General features: G+C 36.8%; 3 protein-coding genes across 3 annotated transcripts in view; 1 reads left to right on the top strand and 2 right to left on the bottom strand.

Moving 5' to 3' along the window:
- Positions 1 to 5,350, bottom strand: part of LOC112559555 (rho GTPase-activating protein 26-like) — a 43,018-nt gene extending 37,668 nt beyond the window's left edge. Inside the window, 5 exon segments of the mRNA XM_025230887.1 lie at positions 377 to 478; positions 690 to 761; positions 1,134 to 1,195; positions 3,168 to 3,260; positions 5,081 to 5,350. Coding sequence (XP_025086672.1) covers positions 377 to 478; positions 690 to 761; positions 1,134 to 1,195; positions 3,168 to 3,260; positions 5,081 to 5,234 — 483 coding nt within the window. The 5' untranslated portion in view covers positions 5,235 to 5,350.
- A 20-nt stretch (positions 5,351 to 5,370) lies between these two features.
- Positions 5,371 to 11,913, top strand: LOC112560911 (zinc finger protein 330 homolog). Its single transcript, XM_025233021.1, has 11 exons — positions 5,371 to 5,603; positions 6,899 to 6,918; positions 7,123 to 7,193; positions 7,534 to 7,613; positions 7,771 to 7,897; positions 8,242 to 8,346; positions 8,885 to 8,931; positions 9,229 to 9,346; positions 9,742 to 9,867; positions 10,072 to 10,229; positions 11,759 to 11,913. Exons 1-10 carry the CDS (start codon positions 5,484 to 5,486, stop codon positions 10,194 to 10,196), a joined length of 939 nt encoding a protein of 312 aa, XP_025088806.1. The 5' UTR covers positions 5,371 to 5,483; the 3' UTR covers positions 10,197 to 10,229; positions 11,759 to 11,913.
- LOC112560909 (U3 small nucleolar RNA-associated protein 18 homolog) lies at positions 10,253 to 22,874 on the bottom strand. Its single transcript, XM_025233020.1, has 14 exons — positions 22,725 to 22,874; positions 22,319 to 22,529; positions 20,313 to 20,401; positions 19,311 to 19,406; positions 17,717 to 17,787; positions 17,368 to 17,492; positions 16,066 to 16,149; positions 14,408 to 14,579; positions 13,783 to 13,883; positions 13,187 to 13,277; positions 12,482 to 12,605; positions 11,703 to 11,877; positions 10,897 to 11,039; positions 10,253 to 10,461 (listed from the first exon to the last, which is right to left on the bottom strand). The coding sequence occupies exons 2-14, from the start codon at positions 22,520 to 22,522 to the stop codon at positions 10,437 to 10,439; spliced, it is 1,500 nt and encodes a 499-aa protein (XP_025088805.1). The 5' UTR covers positions 22,523 to 22,529; positions 22,725 to 22,874; the 3' UTR covers positions 10,253 to 10,436.
- Positions 22,875 to 23,439: the final 565 nt, after the last annotated feature.

Here is a 23,439-nt window from a genome sequence, read left to right as displayed (position 1 = left end):
AGGTTGCACAACCTGGAAGGAACGCAGAAAAATAAAGATTACACACAGGCACACTGAAATCTACTATTTTGGGAGAATGGAGAGCCAGTGCAGTTTGGCAAAGTACAGAGGTCTCATTGTGAGTATTCGAGACTGATCAACTGAGCTGGGATCAATCAACATTTGGTTTTGCAATTATTAAGCTGCAGCTTGTTTTGAATCACACAGATTTTGTTGTCAAAAATACATGCCTCCACTGAAGAAAGAAGAAAAGTGATGGAAGCTCTATCAATCAAGTGACTGTTATATGTTGCAGACAGCATAAGTTTGACTGCAGGCAAGTTGGCTACTATAAACGCAAGCTCATCTAAATTTACCCACTTTATAGAAATGTTACCTCTTTTAGCTGCGTATCATTAGCCCGGGTCTTCATGTTGAGGTATCGTTCCTGAGATTGGCAAAACTTAGCTGTTTGCTTGTCAAAGTTCTTTTTCTCCTCCTGATAATATGACAAAAGCAGCCAACTGTTTTATACCAACAAAACAAAATGGCGGTGCTTCATGTTGTTCTGAAGTTTAAAACTTGTGAAATGCTGATATAAGCGATCACAATGTTTACTAATGAAAAGTAAACCATATGACTGGATTTCTCATGTGATTTACAAACATTTCTATGTGACATGATACACTGGAGAAGTAAGTTATTCTCACCTTAGCGGCTCCCAAATTGTCTTTCCGGAACAATTCTAATCGCCTCACAAACTGCTCCTCTGATGTTTCGATCTGAAATATGTTTAGGCACTTGAAGTAAAAATAAATAACTACATGAAGTTTTAACTTTTCCAAATAAAAATGTCCTTTTAAAGACTATCACAGCTGCTTATCTCTTACCAAATAAATTGATAGACTGGAAAGATGTGGATAATCTTCCCTCTACTTCTCTCTGCTATGACATTTTGTCTTTCCTGGATATTGAGCTGGCATGTTAAAGACTTACTAAAATGACAATAAATCTGTATATGCAAATAAAACAGATTAATGGAACAAGTGCACAAGGTCTCTTAAATTAAAAAACATTCACGAAAAAGTGCTCTGAATTTATGTAAGCACAGGTAGTTTATAGAAATGTATCTATGAGTGTTACTGTTAACCCACCATTTTTTCTCGTAGATCTTCAATTTCATTAATGTATTTGCTGAACTCTATAAGTGACTTGGCTGCAAAATAAAAAAACCAAATTAAATTACATTTTTATAATTTATATGGACATAAATGTTTTAAATTTCATTAAAACGCAAAAGTTTGCATAATAATACTGTCAAAGCTCATATATTGGAAAAAAATAGATTTTTCAGAATGATATGATGTAGCATGTCTCTAAGATTTTGCCACTTACCATGGGGAATTACGTAAGGGGTTTCATCAGGCCAGTATTAACAGTCTGAGACTCTATGGTCACCAAACAGGTTAGTTTTCAATCATATTATCTTACTTTTTTTTCTGCTCTCTATATTTGTGGTTTTCTACTTTGACCTGCTTTGAGCTTTGTCCCCATTATTTGATACATGTTTCTTCATCAATGTACTGGACTATTTACTTGTCTGCTGCCTTCTGTTTTCATTTACAGTTTTCTATTGTCCCAGTGACTGCCTGCCTTCTCATTCATCAGGGATGTCACACATCTCTGCTTGTCACCATGTAGATCCTAGCAATGAATAATTTGATCTAGGGAAGAGAACTACTTACTAGTATTAACTGATCTGCTTTAATAATAGATCTGAAACATGTTCTGTAGAATTGTAATTCCTAAACATCTTAATCTGAAAAGTTGAATTGATTTGATACTCTTGCACAAAAGAAATAGAAATCTGTTTTCCCTGATATCATTTTCTGCAGATGATTATAGCAGTGTTTCAACAATTCACAAAGAGCCAGACTAAGACAATATACAGAAGCACATGTATCTGCAATACAAGAAAAATGATGTTGAAGGTCTTGAAAGCATTACATCATTGGATTTGCACTGTTTCCATTCAGATGGCTTGTGAACTCTTCATGTTTTTTTCAAAGAAGCATTCTACAGACTACCTGATGAGCAACCCAAAACAAAAATGATTTATACCTACATAATTCGCTCTTTGATTGGAACAGTGGTATAAATAGAAGCATTTACCTGCTGGCTACCTATCTTTCATCATCACCTATTGCATTCCATAGACATGTTTGCAAGTCGTTTTGTATACATGTATGTGTGTGTGCACGCATTCATGCGTCATTCTCAGTAAAGCAACATGAGCATGTCCATAAGGCTGGAATTATTAGATAGTTTAATATTTCCATCTTTTGTGTGCCACATGCATTCCTGTGATGCAGTTGATGCAAAATCAGCACAAGTGGTTATAACAAGATATTGTGATGCAAATAACAGTGGCATCATAGATTACACCCTTTAACTATTCTCACAATAATACTGCCCCCCCCCCCTCAACCCTTAATATGCTCCTCCTTCATATGTATCCAAGTAACACCAGCAATAATAACAAATAAAATACATTGCTAAGCACTTCACCATGCATTATCAGCAAGCCACGCCAACAAAGACAGACAAAAATTGCAACAATAATGTAAACCTGCCTCTATCATTTTCTTTCATTAGCAGTAGGTGTCATCTCATAAATAAAAATTCTGTGTGTGTACACAAGCACATATGAACTTTAAAGTCAAATGCCCAGGACACCTACAGGAATGTTACATACTCAACTCACTCATTTAGCACTGAGGCTCATTTATACTGATTTTTATCTTATCCATTAACAACAGGTATGTGCTACTGGTCACTCCAAAGAAACTCCAAAGAAACATAATCAGAACATGGCAAATTTTATCAAAGATATCACTGACAGTTTTATGAGATACAGCAAGCAAGCTTCAAATTAGGAGAGAATGACATTCCAACTAATTATCACTTTGAACACAAATACCAGGATCTTAGGCACAATCTTAAAAGCCTAGTGGGGTGCAACATTTTTTTGTAATGATTCATTCATTTGTCCCGATCAAGGGCTCCAGGTGGTCAACTAAGTTGAAATAAGCTCCCTACAAAGTCACTGGTTTTGTTTCATGTAGAAAGAATTGACAAATAGCAAAAAAGCTAATAGAGTGGTACAGAAAGTTTTTTTTTAAACTTACCAATAGTTATTTCATCATCTGTCTGCTGGTCAATGCACTCAAAATTAAACTCTCGCAAATCTTTAGCAAATGTCTTCTGTGCCTTGGAAAGCTCTGTAGCAAAAGAAAAAAAAAAAACAATCATCACGTAAATAACAATTACAGAAATAGATAATTAACTGACTTTTTTTTTTTTTTGACAGAAGACATACTGCATCTACTTGACCTCAATAACTGGATAGAATTAGCAATTTCTAATAACACACATAGCAGGTATTTAAATTTAGTCTTTGATATGTAGGGTTTCTTTTAGCCAATTTTAAAATGGAGTTAAGTATCACAGCATGCAGAAGAAAATCTTTTACAAGCATGCAGAAAATATCTTTCAATACTGTTCGTGATTTGACTATTTCAGTCAGAGGTTATTACCCATACCTCAAAACTTTTTAAATTCAGCTTTAGAAACATACAAAAGTGTCTTTTAAAAAAAAGAACTGCCAGTTTTAAGGACATTCTATAAATGACTATATCTATAGACTATTCATGCTGAACAAGCATATCTGACAAGCAAAGTAAAGAAAAATGTTTACTGTTAAAAGTACAATTTTAGGAGCATTGTTGTGCTCTACCTGAATGAAGACAACCTCAGAAACTAAATACTTCCCAACTAACAATTAATAATAAATTCTACTTTTAAAGAGAAGAGTCACTGAAGTATACTCCCCAAAACTCACAATGTCACATACAATTGGCATTTTGTTGCAGTGAAGTAAAAAAAAAAAAAAACACTGTAGAAAAATAAGGCTTCTGAGTAAAACCCAAGACTTAAGGATCCAAGTGCTTGCTGCATCACTCAGTTGTTCTGTTTGCTAACCTCATCTGTCCATTTCCCACTGACCAACAAACACTTCAGACCTTAAAGCCAACACATATCTTACACTGAAACTGAGGGCTGCTGGGAAGTCTAGTATAGTTCACCCCTTCTGCATGTTGTCTAAGTGTGTGTGTGTACATGCACATGCAGATATGCATCTTTTTGGTGAACAAATCTCTCCCACATCATTTGTTCCATGAATTTTTCTAGTACTCGTATAAAAAGTTTGCAGAGTGTTTGATTCCAGAAATTTGCCCTAAGGCATCCTTATTTTAATTTTTGTGGTTATTTTAAGATGCAGCATCTGTTGCAGCATTTGATAAAGGTGAATGCATTTAACAGTTGGTGTTTGCCTTCATTGTTTGCTCGTTGAAATGCACTGGTTTTCCAAATTTCATAAGACTTTTAGTTTATTGGCTTCAAGGCTGTAAAGAAATTTTAAACAAAACATTTATATTCCGGCGGACAGAAGTTGAAAATTGTTGATGGAATCTTATTGCACGCCTAGCAAACTACTGCCACAGCTAGCGACGTGACACTAGAGTGACGTAAGACCGTTTTCTCCGCCCTCAAATGGGCTTCTGTGCCACGCCTTAATTACAGGTGAGAAACGCGTACTTTGCAACGGAGAAATGTCTGCGTGTAAATGTATGAAATTTAAAGAAAACACCTATTTTGCAATTATCTGTCAATATCAGAAGAAAAAAGTGAACTATTCGGTATGGTATTAACGAAAAAGACGGTGCCACTTGCACAGACACAAAAGCTGCATCTGAAATCGTCTACTGTTCTTATTGGGACTCCACTGTTTTAATATTTTGTTTAGTGTTTAAACGGCACCAATAAACGGATTTTCTCTATTTCAACATTATCTTCTGATGGAAGCAGGCAAATGAACGCACAGAATTTAGGAAAACGTTCCACCGCTTCCGCATTTGATGACACCTGTAACAAGCGTTTATTAATGTCTTACTATTGGTAAATAATCAGCCTTAATAAAACTAGTCTTTAAAATATGAAAGATATGCTTCGTTCAAGTTACCAAAGTAGTCCTACTTACGTTTTGCTGCTTCAAACACTTGCTTCCCATGATGAATTAGAGTTTTGATCGCTTTACTTGTCCGCTCTAGCTCGCGCTCATGTTCCTGAAGTTTGGTGCGGAAAAGAGGACTGTCAGTAAGACAGTCCGCGAACTCTAACGGCTGCAGTCCCATTTAAGCTGTTGGATGCCTACTTGTCCCCATGCATCAGTAAGTCATAAAATACCCTAATGAAAACGCAAGAAAGCAGATCACATACGGCTCTCTGGTCCGACATCAGAAATTACATATTGCGCATGCGCACCGGAAATAACAATGTTTTCCGGTTAAGGGAACCCATGCTGGACAGAACTAACCAACAGTGAAAGTAGGGGGGTTTTGCCGAACTCTTGGTTTACATGCAGAGATACAGAACTTATTACTATGCCCAAGAAAAAAACAGGAGCCCGAAAAAAGGCAGAAAAACAAAAAGAAAGACAGCGTGATATAAGGAACGCTCATCATGAGAAAAGTCTTGCAGACAGATTTTGCAATCAACTGATGGTACGTCCTTTTTTGATTTTTTTAAATGTTTGTAAAAGGAAAGATCTGCTGCCATTATTGTTTCACTGGTATCAAAGCTGTGTTCCATTTTTGGTGGTGTCTGCCTTTGATACGAGACAAGAACCTCCTAATAAGGGGATTTGCTGCCGGTGCCAGCTGCACATTTCTGTCTAAACACCGTTGGGCCGTTAATCTATTGCGCAAACCAGCATTAGCTACAAATTTAATATTAGGGGATAAGCAGTTAATACTCCATTCAATCGATATCACAACAAAGATGGACGAAGCTTCAATTTAAAGTCAACATAACTTAACAGGGTTTTATTTTAATGATATAAAAAAGAAATAAATAACGCTATCGCCCAGTTCATTAATACCACACAACTTCACACTTTCCTCCTCTCTGTAGAGTCTGCGCATCTCTATTTCTCTTACAATGGGATCATACATTTTACTTCTGTTTAACCATGTTATAAAACAAATTTGACAATATGAACAACTATTATCTGTTGCAACCCATAGCAAATCTATGCAAATTACTGCTTTCTTCCTCCCTTGGTCAACTCAGTACAACTTAGCCTGATCTACTTTTTTTATGCTATTTTTGTCATTGTTTACCATTGCTTGAAATAAGATCAGTGAAGAGTGCTGCCATTAACACTGTATATATTTCATTTCTTATTCTGGTGGTGGCTGCTGTGGGCCTGTGCTCTTCTCTCATTGATGTTCTATTTGATCAACTTGCTGCAGTGACATTAACATCTGTGGGGTTAGGCAGGATGTGACTGTACTGTTGGCATAAATATATGTACAAGATATCAAAAAATAATTTCCTTTTGAAGTAAAGAGCTGTTCTAGTATTAGTACATGAAAGAAAGGAAATCACAATGATTGCATGGGAAAAAATGTACTATTTGTATAGGCCATCAGCTCGTTAATGTTAGTGGGGGCTCAGAATAAAGAACTAGTGTAAGCAAGCTGGTCTCTATGTCAAGTGGGGTGGAAGATGGATGGGGGCTTTTTCCAAAGCTATTAATAGCATCAGGAAAAGCCATTAAATAAATGGATAGTAACAAAACAAAGAATTATAGTCTTTGCTAATGTTCTACTGCTAAATGCCAACTTTATAAGCCTCTCGCCAAAGCATACTTGTGTGTCAGTCCAAGACAGGACACACCAGTAGATTTAGCTTGCCTCTGCATTATTCAGTCTGTGCTCTGTAATCTGTGATTAATGATACAAAGTATCATATCAGCAGTCACAATTTAACAGTAATCACTTTTGTTTGGTTGCAGGAATGTGACCAGTGCAAAAGGTAAGTCATGAAAGTAAGACTAGATGCTTCTGACAGTGCTGGCACTCTATTCAGTACACATGCAATTAACTGTTAACTGTTGTTAAATGTTAACTGCTATGTTATTTAGTGAGTAATCAATGAAAACATTTGAATCAAATCATTATCATTCTGTGTGTGTGAAACATGCAGCCAAATTATAGTTTTTCTCTTAATGTATCACAGAACACAGAAGAATAGAGCCTTTTGTTATTTCTGTGGGGCATTGCAACGTCTTCCAGCATGTGGCAACTGTGGTTAGTACAATGTTGTTTGATATGATATGAGTGTTCATGTGCATCCGATTTGAAGCACTTTTTTGTTCTCAGAATGTTTACAGAATATTGTCAGATGACTGGAAAAAACAATCTTAAAGTTTAAGAATTATATAAGTTCACCAACTATAGTGTTAAACAGTGCTTATTTGTTAACATCAATTAAATATTCAAGATTAATAACAATTTTGTCATGTTATAATATGCATGCTTGTTTTCATGGCTGAACAAATTCTGAAAATGATATATTTATGCACACAGATGTATGCATCAATCTACAACATTCTATGTATATGAAAAATATACATTTTTATGTTTATAGGTAAGACTAAGTGCATGATGAAGTCAGGAGATTGTGTAATCAAACATGGTGGCACCTTCACCACAGGACTGGCGATGGTGGTGAGTTGTCTGCCTTGAACACTAGTAAAATGGCATTTTTACCCGGTTGTGCTTGCACAGCTGTATATTAGAATATGTTATTCAACATTTTGTAATTCACATTGCTTATCCTGTTTTCTGCAAAACCTAATCATTTATACTGTCTCTTATCAAATAGGGTGCAATCTGCGATTTCTGTGAAGCTTGGGTATGTCACGGACGCAAGTGCCTTCAGACACATGCTTGCTTATGTCCACTACAAGATGCCCTCTGCTTTGAGTGCAAGAGAGGAGTATGGGAGCATGGTGGGTACTTCAATACCACCATCTAGATCAGACCTCCTGTCTCTGACCGGCCCGCCCGCTGGTCCGCCCGCCAGTATATATACTATATGTACAGTATTGGGTAAAACTGAGTTAACTATATTAGTCCGGCCCTCTAAAACCATTCCAATTTCTCATACGGCCCCTTGGGAAAATTATTGAACTGTTCTTTATTACAATTAACCCATAGCATTTTTGTGAGAAATAACTTCTGCTAACTTGAAGACCAACTACTATCTTATCTAGTTATAGTTTGGATGTACCTTAAATGCATCACCTATATGACGTGTAATCACTCTGTTTGGTATATATCCTGGTGCACATAGGTGGCCGTATCTTCAGATGCAGTTTTTGTGCCAGCTTTCTTTGTGAAGATGACCAGTTTGAGCATCAGGCTAGCTGTCAAGTGGTTGAGGCAGAGAACTTCAAATGTATGTTTTGGGGTTTTTAAAAAATTCAGAAAATGACCTATATGCTTTGTGTCAAACACAAATTTCAACAAATAGCATAAAACATATCTTTAAATTCTACTCTGTGACATATTTTAGTACTTGCAACAGATAGCATTGCTTTGCCAGTGATTTTGGAGGTATGATTTTAATCAAATTTAAGTCCTCACATGCCACTAGAAGTATTCATTTAAGTATGATTATTATTTACCAACGAGAAATCCTATACTACAGCAATATATGTCAGATATGTTTGCCACTGTAGCAATGCTCAGAGTGTCTAATTTTTGTTAGTGGCAATTCATTTAAAGGCAAAACCTTACAGGAAAGAATGGTTTGACCCAGGGTAGGTAAGTGATAAGTACAGGCAGTGCCAGCAACCCTAGCAGTTATGCTTCTGTATTTGCTTTTACCTTGTCCACACCTCCCTCTGTTGAACCATTTTTCACTGTATTGGGGTACAAAATTAATGCTAATGACATATGAGACAGTCTATTCATCGATATCACACATTTGACAGGTTTATCATGCAATCGTCTTGGACAATATTCCTGCCTCAGATGTAAGGTAATGAACAATATCTATTTTAAAATTTAACTAATATGTTAACATATTCCTTGCAGTTTCCATGATAGTCTTATCTTTTGCCAGTCTTGATATATTTGCTTAGTGAACATTGTGAAAGTGACATTTATAGCTATTAAAGTCAGCTTCCTTTAAAAAAAAAAAGTATGTAGAAATTACTAAATGTTAGCATTAACAGTCACACAGGCTTCTTGTTGTTTTTTTTTTTTTTGCTGGAAGAAGTTGTTGGGGAGCATTTTTTTCAAAACTGCTTATCTTTCGGTTTTCTTTTTTTTTAAGTCATGCTATTGTGAAGACCATGTCAGGCGCAAAGGTGTCAAATATACAAAGGGGCAGCTTTTACCATGTCCCAAGTGTGGCCTTGATACTACAGAAGTGAAGGACCTCAGCATGTCTAGTAAGCAAAATCTTTACAATGTCTAGACTGGTTGTGTTGGTGGTTTCATAGCATAGACACATCAATTAAGTTTTAGCTTATTCATAAACTATAGCATCCTTGCTACAGTGGAGCATGTTATGTAATTAACCATCCTTTAAATTTGACAATTGATTTTAGCTAATTACTTTTCTGGGGCCTCATTTATGTTGTTCTTTGGATTATTTAATTTGCATTTAATAATGAAGACAACAGTTAAATATCTTCAGATTTGATATTTTCTATATTCTGCCAGACTGGATCTGGTTCCACATTGGTCCCCACGTCCCTATCCCCCACCTCAGTTATTTGGAACCAGGAAGAAGTTCGTGGCTCAGCTAGTTTCGTGCTTAAAAATTCCTGTAAATTTCTCTCAGCACGCCGCTATGATTATGGTCGACAACAGATGATGGATGAAGATGATGAAATGGAAGATGGTGCACGTGGTGGCTTCGTATTTGGTGGCTATTCAGTTCCCTTTAGCAGAAACAGAGCATATGAAGGTGAGTTTATTCAATTGTTTCCTTCTCTTCCTCAGACCCCTTGTTTTACCTGACATATATAGCATGACCCCTTTTTTTGGGGGGGGGGGATGCTTAAAAATGACCTTTTTAAAACTTAAAAAAAAAATTCTACTAATCGCAACAACAAAAAAATACCTTAAAAATTATAGTCTTTTCTCAGCCTTTGCACTTTGTTGTGGTTAGATGACGAGGAAGATGAGGAGGAGGAGGAGGATGACAACGACGACGATGACAATAATAAAGAGGAGGAAGAAGATATTTCAGAAGTTACTAAAAACCTTCAAGATGCAGTAGTAGATGCTGACTGATGGCCAGCTACTAGGCCATCATGGTTTCCACAAGTATGGCATGACAAACACGTACCAAAGTTACTTGTGTATAAATTTATTAATATTCTACAGGAAAGCATGCATTAAAAGCACATTTGAAGAAACTGTTTTTCTGATTGGCACTCCATGTTAAAAACTTGCCATCAAATGAACAATATATACATTGTTTCTTGCTTTCTTTTTGTGCACTACTCTTTTGAAGTCATTCACTTCAGCTGCTTAGTAGCTTCCATAGTGTTGCAACCTGGAATGCAAACAATCTTCACAGTGCAACTATTCCTCAACATTTGTATCGGTACACACATTTGAGAAAAATAAACGGGCACACAAAAACTAGCATGCAATTCACACCTGAATGTCTCAACTAACTTTAAATGGTTTTCTTGTGGGGTCTACTGTGTCAAAAATGGAACCACAAATTAAATAGCTATTTTGAAGCACAGACATTTTACAGCTTTTTCTAATGTACTTTTTACAACCATTTTATCTATGAGAAGAACTGAGCATATTCTAGAAAAATTTTCTCAGAGTTCCAAGACCCAAAGTAACTAATGTTTTTCTCACAAATGTCCAAATTAAACATCTAAATGCAGCAACATTACAAAATCCTATCAAGAATGGTAATATTCCTGTATTTATAAAAACAACTGGAACATGCTTACAACAAACCATAACATACCTATACAGTAGTGCATTTCCCTTGTGATTACCAACAGCCATGTAACCACTGTTGACAGAGAAGTCCATTGTCCATGGGATGTGAAGCTTTGTATCATTAAATTCAGGAAAGTTGGAAAAAACTGTGAGTGATGGCAAGTGAACCTAGCAAGAACCAAACATGCTATGATCACCTTTGGCAAGCAATGGAAGTATTTTAGATGCACAGTTTTAAATTCCCTTTGAGTGCCAAGACACACCCATCCACGAGAAATACATCAAAGACATATTTTCCATTAACACTTGACAGATTAACTATTATGCATGTGTCAGTGAGCAGTTTCTAGCTGGAACCTGGCACATTTAAAAAGTAGTCTTGTACATGTTCTATATAATTGCAAGCACACAATTGTACTAAGTTCTTAGGGGGTCAACAAACAGCCAAGTAAGCAGTTATGATTATATCATGGCAAGCTAGGGCTTTGTAAACAAGCACCACAAATGATGCTGGTGATAAGAAATGAACTCACATGACTTATATGGGCAGGTTATTTCTTAAGCCTTGAAAAGTTTATCATCAACTTGCTTGTTCATTTGGTACAGAACTTTAAGGAAGACCAAGGCCATCACTTCTAGAATTCCCATAAATGCTACCTTCCATTGCATGATAGCCAAAACCAAAATACTGGCAAACTATTCATGTAAGGTATATTTAAGCGTGCTTTAACATGCCTTCAATTCCTAGCCAAATTAAACACTGGGCGTATATTTCAAACATTTGTTACAAATTTTTGATCAGAAATGGATGTGCACAGATAACTCTCTCACCAGCTTGATGGCTTTTTCTGTGAAATTTGAAGCCAGGCCCAAAATTTCTGTTGAAGGGTTGAAGACTGATGAAGTGCAGGATGTAGTGAGGTTCATGATGGACTTCAGTGGTTTATGTGACGCAGAGGAAAGACAGTCCTTGGTATTGTATATGTTGACCACACCAGTGTTCGAACTGAAAAGTTAATAAAAGGGTTTTTAGTGTACTCGATGCAACTTTATTGTTTCGTGGGAAAATTAGTTATGTATTTAGCCACCAGAACATAATATTCACAAGAGCATTACAGCATCAGTACTTACACAGACTTTAACATTAAATCAAAGTAGTAACAAGCATAAATCAGTGCCCAACAACACAGGTATAAAACTCTGCAGAAAAAGCATGGATATGAGTGTCCATAAGCATCACTGAGAACCACACTCACAAACACTTGTTCTTACACTTCATTTATATTAGTGGAAAAAAAGAGCATAAATGCTAGGGTTATCTACACAACAGTAGGCTGTAGGTTATATTCTATACAGGATAGATCCTGTATTATAGTCTTAAACACCAAGCGTTTATTCATTTTTTTATTGTTTATAAACTCAATGATGAACTGTGTGCAGCTATCCAAGCATAAAGTGTTGCTTAAGGTACAATGCCCACATAAAGGGCCTAAGTACCATTCATGCCAAAGGAAAGTTCTAACTTACAGTCCTGGATAATGTTCTAAAACAAATGCAGAAACTGCTAAGTATGAAAACACAATGCTGTTACCTCAAGTGCATCTACTCACCCACAAGCCAAATACTGAGAGTCTGAAGACAGTGCAAGACAAGTTCCATGAACACATCCATCATCCACAAAATGGTGAATACAGTCTCTTGTTTTGAGATCCCAGATATAGACCTGGCCATCTCCTGCAGCACATTAAAAGAAATCTATATAGATACATGCCATACAATAAATACACAAGCTGATGTGATTGAGACATAGTTTTATGACAATTCACTCACATTCTAACACCCTGTACATGCTAGTTACTGCTTTTTAAACATCATTCCATAAATTTTTATGGATTTTTAAACCTATGATTCTATGTTATAACTGCTGTAAATATCAAAATACACTGGGTTACAGATATTCTAATGTCTTTGTGACAGCACAAAAAATGTCTTTCTATGAAATCTGTCACACAGAACTTTCTTTTCATGCTGCCCTCTTTTTGTGTTATGTGATGTGATTATGAGAGTTTGAAGGGTGGAACTGGAAACAGCAACCAAGGCACCCAGCCCTGTAAACAGATGCCACATGCAGAGAAAGAATAGCATGCCCAAGAAGAGCAGAACCTAGGACAGCCAACCCTCATACTGTTAGAGACAGGCGCTAACCATTGCGCCACCAGACTGCCCATGATTATGAGAGTTGCTGTCAAATAAAACAGTTGGGCCCAGTAAAGGTCTGTATTCCAAACAGGGGAAGTAGGATACATTAATAGTACCTCCTGTGGAATACATGTGACATCCATCAGCAGAAAATGCCACGTCCTCCACAGTACCATTCATCTTGAATGTGTGGATCCACTCTTTTGTCTGAAAAAAAAGACATCTTTATTATGACATTTTTTGTGATCAAACTCGCAATGTCCATCAGTATTGCATTTAGAAAGCCTATTACACCTAAGAAAATTTATTACTCGGTAACTCAGTACTTCTTAGTACTCCTTAGTGTATCACTTTACATAAAACACTAAAAATGTGCTGTAATTAAAGGGTGTGGGATGAAAAAGTTTTTAAAACTGGCTGAAACTGTGACACTAATGGAAAATGCAAATGAGATCTGAGCTCATAAGCATGTCATCCTAGTATTATGATTTGGAGAAGAGATTAATGCTGAGTTAACAAAATTGGTAACCAGCACAACAGTACAAACTTGAAAAGAAAATGAGATCAGATAAGCAGGTGACCACTGCTGGCTTCAATTACTTGGGCTTGGACAATCACAGATAAGGAATAAAATGAGAAGTGTTATCCAGAACCTCAGAGTTTACAAAAGTGAAGTCATCTTATGGTGGAAATCAGCTAAGTAAAGACATACCCTTCCAGATAACAAGTGCATCTGGCCACAGTCTCCCAGAAAGACAATAAATTGACCATCTGGTGTCACCTTCAGCCTTGCCATGTTTCTCTCACCTAAACCTGGAACAGCAAAATTGCTCTGCAAATAACACTACAAGCATCTGACATGATTAACATCATTTTACCTAAAACAGTAAAACATCCTTACACTATTCACAAACAGTACCAAACACGTTACAAACACTGCCATGTCAGTCATTTAAACTGCAACACAGCTGTCGTTTGTTCTTTTTGTAATTACTATTAGTCATTCCAGCTGTAGTCATTTAGATCTATGCTAATTTAAAAGTTTTTATAAAGACACAAAAAGTGTGGCACACTTGCAAGCTTAAAGGTAAGCTGCATGGAAATGAATGTGGATCTTTTTAGTTGAAATGAAAGGACATCAACTAAAGCTGAACTACACCTTTATCAAAAAATGGAATACAGAAACTCTCATAATGAAATCAACAGTGTATTAGAAATTAACACAAATAGCAAGTGCTTTTTGTGACGAATAGTGAATCAAACAGACATAAAATATTCCTAGATGGTCAGAGGTTGTTCACACTACAGGTTTCACAGTACTACCTGTTATTGATTACCTTTTATCTTTGGCACAAAGACCACTTTTCCAGCCATCATGTCATACCAGTAAAAGCTACAGTGCCTGGATCCCATGATAACCTCTAGACCTCCAGCACTAAAACTGGCAGACATAATGGGGAAGTTGTCCAAAAACACAGACTGAATCTTTGGGTTATTCTTCCCATCAACCTGCAAAATTATAAATATGTTAACACAAAACTGCGGCGATCCCACAAATATGTGCAACAGCACAAAGACAAATACCCCAAGCTGACAGAATAGTTTACCTGTCTACCTTCTGCCACTCAACACAAGTACATGCTTTATACACTTAATGCAATCTTGTGATAGAAAAGCATAGTGATAGAGGTGGCAGACCTCAATAATGCACAATTTGCCAAACAAAACGTAGAACTCCTTTTTTCTTGCATAATTGCATTTGTTGATTATGAGAAGGTATTTCAACACTACTAACAAGTAATAAACGACAAACAGAACAGGCAAAGAGAAATCAGGTAACAATTATGATTGAGAGTGCTGTGAATCTGCAGAGGGAAACGAGCAGGTGGACTAGTCAATTGATAGAGAAAATGTCAGAAAGAGTTACAGGATGGACTAACATTATGTAGACTGCTGTTATGAGTAATGCTCATGGAAGAAATGTTTTAAGGATTTGATGGTGGGCAGGAGGATATGGAAGGGGAGAGAGTTCCATTGTCTTGCTGCACTTTAACTAAACATTCTGTTTAGATTTGTTGCTTTCCTTGTTTAGAGGCATAAGTCCCTTGTGAAAGAAAGACTATGTGGTTTCTTCTTTCCCTGTTACAACAGGGTCTTCAAATTGTCTGAATGCATACGACATATATGAGAGTTATGATGAAGCAAAATGGAAGGGTGTGTGCGAATGGAAGCTCATCCACAGTGAAAGTAGAAAAAATAAGAATAAAACATCAGAGTGCATTTGTCCCTAGCAAAGTTGATCCGTTCTTCACAGCATCGTAAACCGAATTTCGACTTAAGTCGGATCATACGTTCATACAGTACTGTACCATAATAACAGTACAGTACTGCAAACACTTAGCCTATCCAAACAACTATCCTAACACAGTACCCTACATAATTATTAATAAAATTAAGTAAAGTAAAATATTGATCAGTACAGTACGCTTTGTTATCACTGTCGCTTTCATAGGAGCAGATCCTTTCCATGTTCAAGGATGCAATCTTTATCCTTGATAATCGTAGCGACAGTCGAACGACTAAGTCCTAATGACCTGCCAATTTCTGTTGCTGTTTCCCCCTTCTCAGACTGCCTTATGACTTCCGCCACACGTGGAATCAGGTGCACATACAGTTCGACTTACGACGCTAAACCTCGTAAGTCGGAATGAGCGTCGTATAAAGCGTCGTAACCACGAAACGACGTAACTCGAGACCTTCGTAACCCGAGGACTACCTGTACATTTCTGTTAAGGGGAATTTAGATTTGACTGTCCTCAGCAATGTTGTACCAAGTGGTTTTATTTTCACTAACAGTTTTGCAAAAAAAATAAAGAAATGTTCCCAATAATTTTATTTTTATGATTTTTTTTTACTATTATACACTGATGATACTGTGATATGCACAAAATAAGCAACATGCACAGATGTCATCTACAACAGAGACATTACATACCTGGAAGAAACGAAGTGATGCATCTATGCTGGCTGTCATAAGAACTTGGGCACTGGGGTGAAACTGTACTTTGCTCAACCTCCCCTATAAATCCAAGATCAAAAGATGTGCAACATAATTTTCCACTTTCTTAAGAAGACTAACACTACTGAAATATTACAGGTCCCCTTGACGTTCTTAACTGGTTGTCACAGTGACAAAGACTACCTTGGACACACATTCTGCCTAGCCCTCTTTAGTTGCAAAGTATGTTTTATTACCTTGCAAAAATTACAGTGACATGCTATATTCTTGCTGGCTCTTGATGTCACTGACAAGAATTTGACACACTACAGTTTGAATATTACACTATGCACTTGACTGTTGACTTCCAAAACACACATTAGCAAAATTTTATCTGTCTTCTATGGTTATTTCAATGATATATGAAATGGTTTCTTCTTTCCCTGTTACAACAGGGTTTTTTTGATAATTTGGTTTGTCACTTGCATGCATGCACAATATTTACAACTATTACTGTGCAGTAGTGTAGGAAGATGCTTGGCTTTTTTTCTTTCTTTTTTTTTTTATTTGGGGGTTGGGTGGGGGGACTCCATGCTGACAGTGAACAATGTTCACATTCTTGTCCCCTGAGCATCTTTTTTTTTTGAGGGGTTGGCTGCCCCCTGAAACCCTACCCCCTGGTTTCTAAGCCATTCCTTTGTCCTATAGACCGCCAGAATTGACTGTTGCTGAAGAACTTGCATAACACAGAAAAGATCAGACAGACAAAACTGTCAGAAAAGTTTCCTGTGGGAGAAAAATTGACTAATCCAGGTACATCAGATAATTTTTAATTATTTTTATCCAAGTTTTAGAACAATGCCTCTACAAAACAAAGAAAATAAAGTGAACCCAAACATTTTATGATTAGAAATTACAACAACCAGTTCGTCCTTCTTTCTGCATAGTGTCAGACACCAAATGTAGCTCATCTTTATTGCTTCCTTTACAACGTCTTAGAACTATTAAAGAGTAATTTCCATCATATTACATTTCATTTGTTCATAGGTGTATGCTACTTCTGGCACTCTGAAAGACTATTCTACCCTGATTACCTTAGCATTTGATTGTTTATTTTTATTGTCTCCCTATAGAATTCAAAGATGCAGCGGTGCTGCAGTGTCACAATGAGGTAACTTCATCTGTAGAGGTAAATTTCACAGCATAAGACAAAACAATATACAAATACACCAAATAAATGATTTTTATAGGCATGCATATACATACAACTCACATTCCACTCTCACACATCCTTCTAACCTTGCTTGGAGCCTCTGCATTAGCATCTCGGCACCGCTTGATTTGTAAAGCACCAGAAGACAGTGCAGATGATGTTGCCAGGTAGGTTCCTGTGCTTGTCAACAACTGATCTACATCACTGTCCTCTGGGAATAAAAAAATTGGCTTCAAGAGCATTTATGCTGCAGATATTTATAACATTACTTGTAGCCAATATCTAAGAATGCAGCAGAGGTAGATACTATCACAAAAGTGCAAACATGCAGAATGACTGATTTTGGAACCGACCAGTCAGCAGAATCAAATATCAGAAATGCGTTGAATACAAAGTTATGATTCTATCAACATATGACATAAGACAGAAACTCACCATCTGACAAGTCTTGACGCTCAGAAGGCAGTTTTGCCCATGATGGAGTACCACTGGTCACATTCTCAAATCTATTACATGACAGAACCATAAAATTGTATCTAAGACAAGAATTCACTAGCTATTATGAACAATAAATGTTTGATACTTTATCAAGCACCAGAAACAAAACATAAGAACAGGGGCACAGAGATATCTGCGGTGGCCTGTAAAGTCAACATCCAAATAGCAGTCTGCAAACATTAACTCACTACAATTTGTCAATTATTAACATTTTTTAAAAAAAAATCACTCTTGCTAAATGGTTAAGGAAAATACTGCATTGCAGAGTATAAGCCCTTTTCAAATATTCTTCTCATCAGCAAATACAACAATCGATAAAGTTTCTATACACTTTACAACAGACATCACTATCCTCATTATCTGAAATCTCACATACCCCAATGATAAAGGGATGAATCAAATAAATAAATGAATCACACACACATGCACCCACACCACCTACAACAATGCCACACACACACACACTAAAGTTTAATGGAAGAGAAACCAGTCACACACAGCAGTATAGACCCTGAAGTTCAGCCTTAAACAATGTCACAGGGTTAGAAGTTTTCCTGAAATTACATAAGTGACAAGGCAAGTGGCAATTTCCAGTCAGGTTCACACAGAAACCATTTAAAGACCTAGCAGGGTGCACATTGCAAATTATTTTTTTACGGCTAGGTAAATCTCTGTGCAAGATATTATTTACTAAAATCAGCATCTATATATCCCTTTTGTTCTCCAGATACGCACATACAAACATTACCATGCATAGAAAGAGGTCAAAATCATGACATGTTTTTACCCAGATATGTCTAATCAACATCTTGCATTGGCTGAGGCCTCCACAACCTTAATGTATCCATGTACAATCCTGGTCTGAGCCATTGACCTCTTTCTGTATATAATAATGCTTGTAGCCATGCATCAGACATAAAAACAAGCCATAAAAAATATGGCTGAAAGTTTTCTAAAAACTCGCTGAAATGGCTTATATTTGCAACCTATCAAAATAATAATTATAAATAATAAAAGCATCTCTATATCCCACTACCCTTCCAACAGCAAGTTCAATGTGCGCTGACATAAACAATCAGCTTAACACTGTTAAATGTCAAACAACAAACCTACAACACACACACACAAACCTACAACACAGCACACACACACACATATGAACACAAGGAGTGAAGGTATAAAAAGAGAAAAAAAAGGCCATCAGCTACTCAAAGCATTCCTGGAAGAGGTGTGTTTTAAGACCAGACTGGAAAGTATCAAAGGTGGTACTTGTGCCAGTTGATGAACAAATCTCATCCCTGGTGTAATCTGATAATGGAAATAGGTATTTACCCAGGTTTGGGGAAATAGTATCTTGTACTGAGTTTTACATCAACATTAAGAATTTCAGAACTCAACTCCACTAGAGTTAAGCAAAAATGTTCTTACCAGAATTATTCTCGAAAGATGCTCACAGGATAATAAAAAAGAAGTATCTTGCCACAATAACACAAAACCCACTCACATGCCATCAGTTAGAAACGCTACTCACTGAGCCTTAAGCTTGTTGATGTACTCTTGACCGCTGATCTCTTCGACTGCCTTGCTCCATTTTGCATCTTTCTTCTTCTTTCGCTTGACTTTCACCCTGCGACATATAAAACCCACTATAACTACACATAATGAGAAGATTATGAAATATCTTTTAAGCAGAACCACAATGTCAAATGGACCCCACATTAATGTTATTATTTGACAACTGCCATAGTTATTTCAATCACTTGCTGTTCTTAAGCAGCAACATTTCATCATTTGCTTTCAATTTTAAGCTCAGTTGATTCACCACCGTCTGTCCAATACAAATGACAAATGTTGGGGAAAAGGCAAGGACAGCAACAGAAAGAGGATATGTGACACATAAATAGGGATAACTCTGAGGAAATTCTGTAATATAGTGTAGTGTAGTAAAAGATGAGATTGGCGAGTGTCATGGTACAGGAGGTAGGTTACGTGCAATATGGTGTTTATATATAGAGAGACTTTGTATTATTTTGTCATCCCACATTTGGCGCTGCTCCCTACAACAAACATGGAGGAAAGACCTGAAGGATGTTGTGCTGTTTTAGTCTTATAGGAACAATATTTAGTTGTGCATTGTGTGTACCGAACACCCAGGTGAATGATTATCAGTACTGTTGAAGGTTATGTACCCTATAACTGTAGTCATCTCATGTTTTATATTTCATCCCTGCCACTTCCCCCATCCACCACCGATCATTTTCACATATATTGTGATCTCTGTTTGAATGAATGACCAGAAACATGAAATGAGCTTTCTTGACTACATGGGGTAAGTAATATGATAAGCTTTTTTAAATACATGGTGTGAATAATGACATGCAAAGGTGCGAATGAGCATCATGGTAACAAGTTGAGACTGTAGTTAGAATTTAAATATCCTTATGTCTATATTTCATAGAAGAAATTCATTTCACTACTTTTGTTATAAGTGGCAAGATGTGTTCTCACAATTTATCATGTTTTCTGAACTTACACTGCCAGATCATCAGGGTCATCCCAAGCTGGACGTCTGCTCACAGCATTGATGGATGCAGCATTTTTCTTCTTTTGAGACAGTGGTTTCTGTAGAAGCAATCAGCTGTGACATTATCTTAATATCCATATCACAATGCACACATGCTTACAATTATTTTAAAGATGGAAAAATGTAAATGAAGAATATAAAGTCTGCAAATATGAAATTGCTGAATGCCTAATTACAAAGTATGTGTATGACATTTTAAGGCAACTGCAGGCCTACAAAAGTATCAAATTTAAAAATTACCTGACTCATCAAGAAGAAATCATTAAAAGGTAATGTGAAAAGAAACTACTCACTGCTAAGTCTTGACAACAGAACTATACTAACAGTAGGAAACTGCGATTGTCTCTCTTGTAATGTGCCATGTCTCACCATCCCTCCCTTCCCCAAAAATACTCATAATGTGAACTTATAACACGCAGCATCATGACGCAAAATGATAATGATAAAGGAAACATAACAGCTAGTGGACAGTGAGCTATGTAGAGGGACACTGAACAACATAAAGATGAGGTACAAGAATAGAACGTAAAGCAATGAAGGTATGAAGGGATATAGGTACTGTAAACAAAGTAAAGATAGATTCATTACATGATGGTTAGCATGACAGACAGTATTGCCAGGGAGTTAAGAATAGTAATTCAGAGATAGTACTTTGTGAACAGATATGTTTTTAGAGAGTGTTTGAATGTAGCCTTTGAGTCAGAGTGGTGAATGTGAGTTCCACTGCTTAGCAGCACAAAGGGAGAAAATCCGTTGTCCGTATGTGACTGTCTTTGTGGAGGGAGGGGTAGAATGCAGGAGTCTATTGAGGAGCAAAGATTTCAGGCAGGAGTGTGGACATGCAAGATTTCAGCAAAGTAGTTGGGCAATTAACCTTCAAAGAAACCATAGCACAGAGTTGTGAGCTTGTAGTCTATTTAATTTTAACTGGTAGCCAATGAAGAGAGTGAAGAAGTGGTGTGACATGTTCAGATCTGTGAGTCTGGAAAACAAGACAAACAGCTGAGTTCTGGACTTTCTGAAGCTTGTGGATGAGGTAATATGGACAGCCAGTAAGAAAAGAGATGCAGTAGTCTAGACAGAACGATTGAGCATCTAAGAAGTTTGGTGGTTGAGATGGACAGAGCATGGCAAATGGTGCTGATCTTCCGGAGCTCACATTATGCAGAATGACAGAAGTGAGAAACATGCTTATTAAAATATATCATGTATCCTGTTATATAAAGAACATTGGCATTGCCTACCTGAACAAAGAAAGGCAGTTAAAAATTTCTTACAATTTTAAAACAACTTTGAAAAGCAGTTTTACTTAAAGAATAATAAAAAAAAAATTGTCATCAACTCTCTCACCTATTTGTTGCTATTAACAGTTAAGGAAGCCATGTAACCTTTCAGTCTTTATAGAATCAGGTTTTAGAGACCACAATCTGGCACCCTTCTCTTTTCCCTCACTGCCTTACTTTCCCAACTCCCCCCACCCTTTCCCACATTTTACACACAAAGCCACATTTTCTTTTATCTTCACTGTGGAATAAAATTTTTATTTGATGATTTTTTCATCATTTCATATTCCTGTATTCATTTTTATGTCCTATAATAATTTCTATGATATAATTTAAGCTGTGGTACAGACCACAATTCAAATGTAAGGCAAGATTCGGTTTCAGGTAAGCCTACATTTCGGTTGTGTGCTCAACACACTCAGAAGAGAAATAGCAGTGAGAACCAAACTAAACAGACGTCCTAAAGGAGGTAAGTACCTCATCTAGTAAGTTCTCTAAACCAGACCTGATTTCTTTAGGATGGAAATAACTCAACATATGAAAGATAATTTATTTCTATATATATATTACAATTTAACTATAAAAACAAATTTTGCTTTATAATGCTGTCTCAGAATCAAAGTCACAAATATGAGAATGATTTTACATATGAAGAAAACTATTACCACATACCACAGTCTGAGCCAATTTTTCCAAGATTTCATCTTCTCCACCCAAAACTTGTCGCTCCACACGCCATTCCTCCTCATTCTGATATGGTGTTGTACCTAAAGGTATTGCTTCTGGATGTAAATTGACAGCATGGTCTGTTTTTGTCAGTTCTTTCACTTCTGAGGCACATTTCTCTTGTTTCCTCTTGGCTGCTTGACGCAACATTGCTAATCTGAAAGACACAACAGTAATGGTGGTATCACACATCTATATAGCTACAACAGCAACACATATTTTTTAAAACCATGTGCATTCTCTGCTGAACTGTACAAAATTTCAATCTTTTAGAGGTTGTCAGTATAATTTGACTTTCAAGGAGGTAAAACACTAAGTTGAAATACAAATCTTGTAGTTTTATGTATTATACCTCTGTGATGATTTTTACACCTCTATTTGGAGACACTTTAAAGCACGTTGATGGTCAAGCTTCGCATGCTGTTATTCCTATCCAAGGACGGTAATTAGCGACTCATAATCGAGGTTTAGCAGTGACCTCCCCTTTCCCCTTCAAAGGGCTAATACTCCGTGTGGTGTGTGTGACCAAGGACGTGTACATGTGGATTGCTGTCTGCCAAGACTAACGCTGCCAACGCTGTTAGGCTCGGCGAGCCTTAACAAAGAATGTGACTAAACCGGAAGCTTTGTAGTAGCATGCCTCATTTTAGTAGTTATCTGAAATGTGAAGAAACCAGAAGCCTTGTACAAATATGCATCGTTTTAGTAGTTAATCTGAAATAGGAATAAACTGGAAGCTTATTTATAGTATCATGCCTCGTTTTAGTAAAAAATCGTCTGCCAACAGTCCAGTAATACAAGTTCGTGATGTGCCATTGAAAGGTGGAAATATGAAATGTTGATGTTAACTGGTGACGATGCTTAATTTCCATCATAGACGTTATACCCTAGTATAACGTCTATGTTTCCATTGACTAGCACGGTGTCCCCCGCTTATGGGGTCACGAACGAGGACGGACGTCTATGCATGTGTTCTGTTGTTTTCTGTGATAACTAAGACAGGTATACAACAGTTCTTAAACCGAACGTTACGCTAGATATGGTTAGCGAAAATGCCAGCGGAAAAC

The sequence above is a fragment of the Pomacea canaliculata genome, linkage group LG3, assembly GCF_003073045.1.
Source record: "Pomacea canaliculata isolate SZHN2017 linkage group LG3, ASM307304v1, whole genome shotgun sequence".
NCBI lineage: Eukaryota > Metazoa > Mollusca > Gastropoda > Architaenioglossa > Ampullariidae > Pomacea > Pomacea canaliculata.
This window is presented reverse-complemented; position numbering and strand designations above follow the sequence as displayed.

What these genes read in the sequence shown, in the direction of transcription:
- LOC112560911 (XM_025233021.1), top strand. Translation starts at nt 5,484, where the DNA reads ATGCCCAAGAAAAAAACAGGAGCCCGAAAAAAGGCAGAAAAACAAAAA. An exon ending in GATTTTGCAATCAACTGATG is followed by an intron (nt 5,604 to 6,898) that starts GTACGTCCTTTT and finishes GTTTGGTTGCAG; the next exon opens with GAATGTGACCAGTGCAAAAG. An exon ending in TGAGGCAGAGAACTTCAAAT is followed by an intron (nt 8,347 to 8,884) that starts GTATGTTTTGGG and finishes CACATTTGACAG; the next exon opens with GTTTATCATGCAATCGTCTT.
- LOC112560909 (XM_025233020.1), bottom strand. Translation starts at nt 22,522, where the DNA reads ATGTTGCGTCAAGCAGCCAAGAGGAAACAAGAGAAATGTGCCTCAGAA. An exon ending in CATCACTTCGTTTCTTCCAG is followed by an intron (nt 14,580 to 16,065) that starts GTATGTAATGTC and finishes ATAATTTTGCAG; the next exon opens with GTTGATGGGAAGAATAACCC. An exon ending in CTTTGTGCCAAAGATAAAAG is followed by an intron (nt 13,884 to 14,407) that starts GTAATCAATAAC and finishes TTGCTGTTCCAG; the next exon opens with GTTTAGGTGAGAGAAACATG.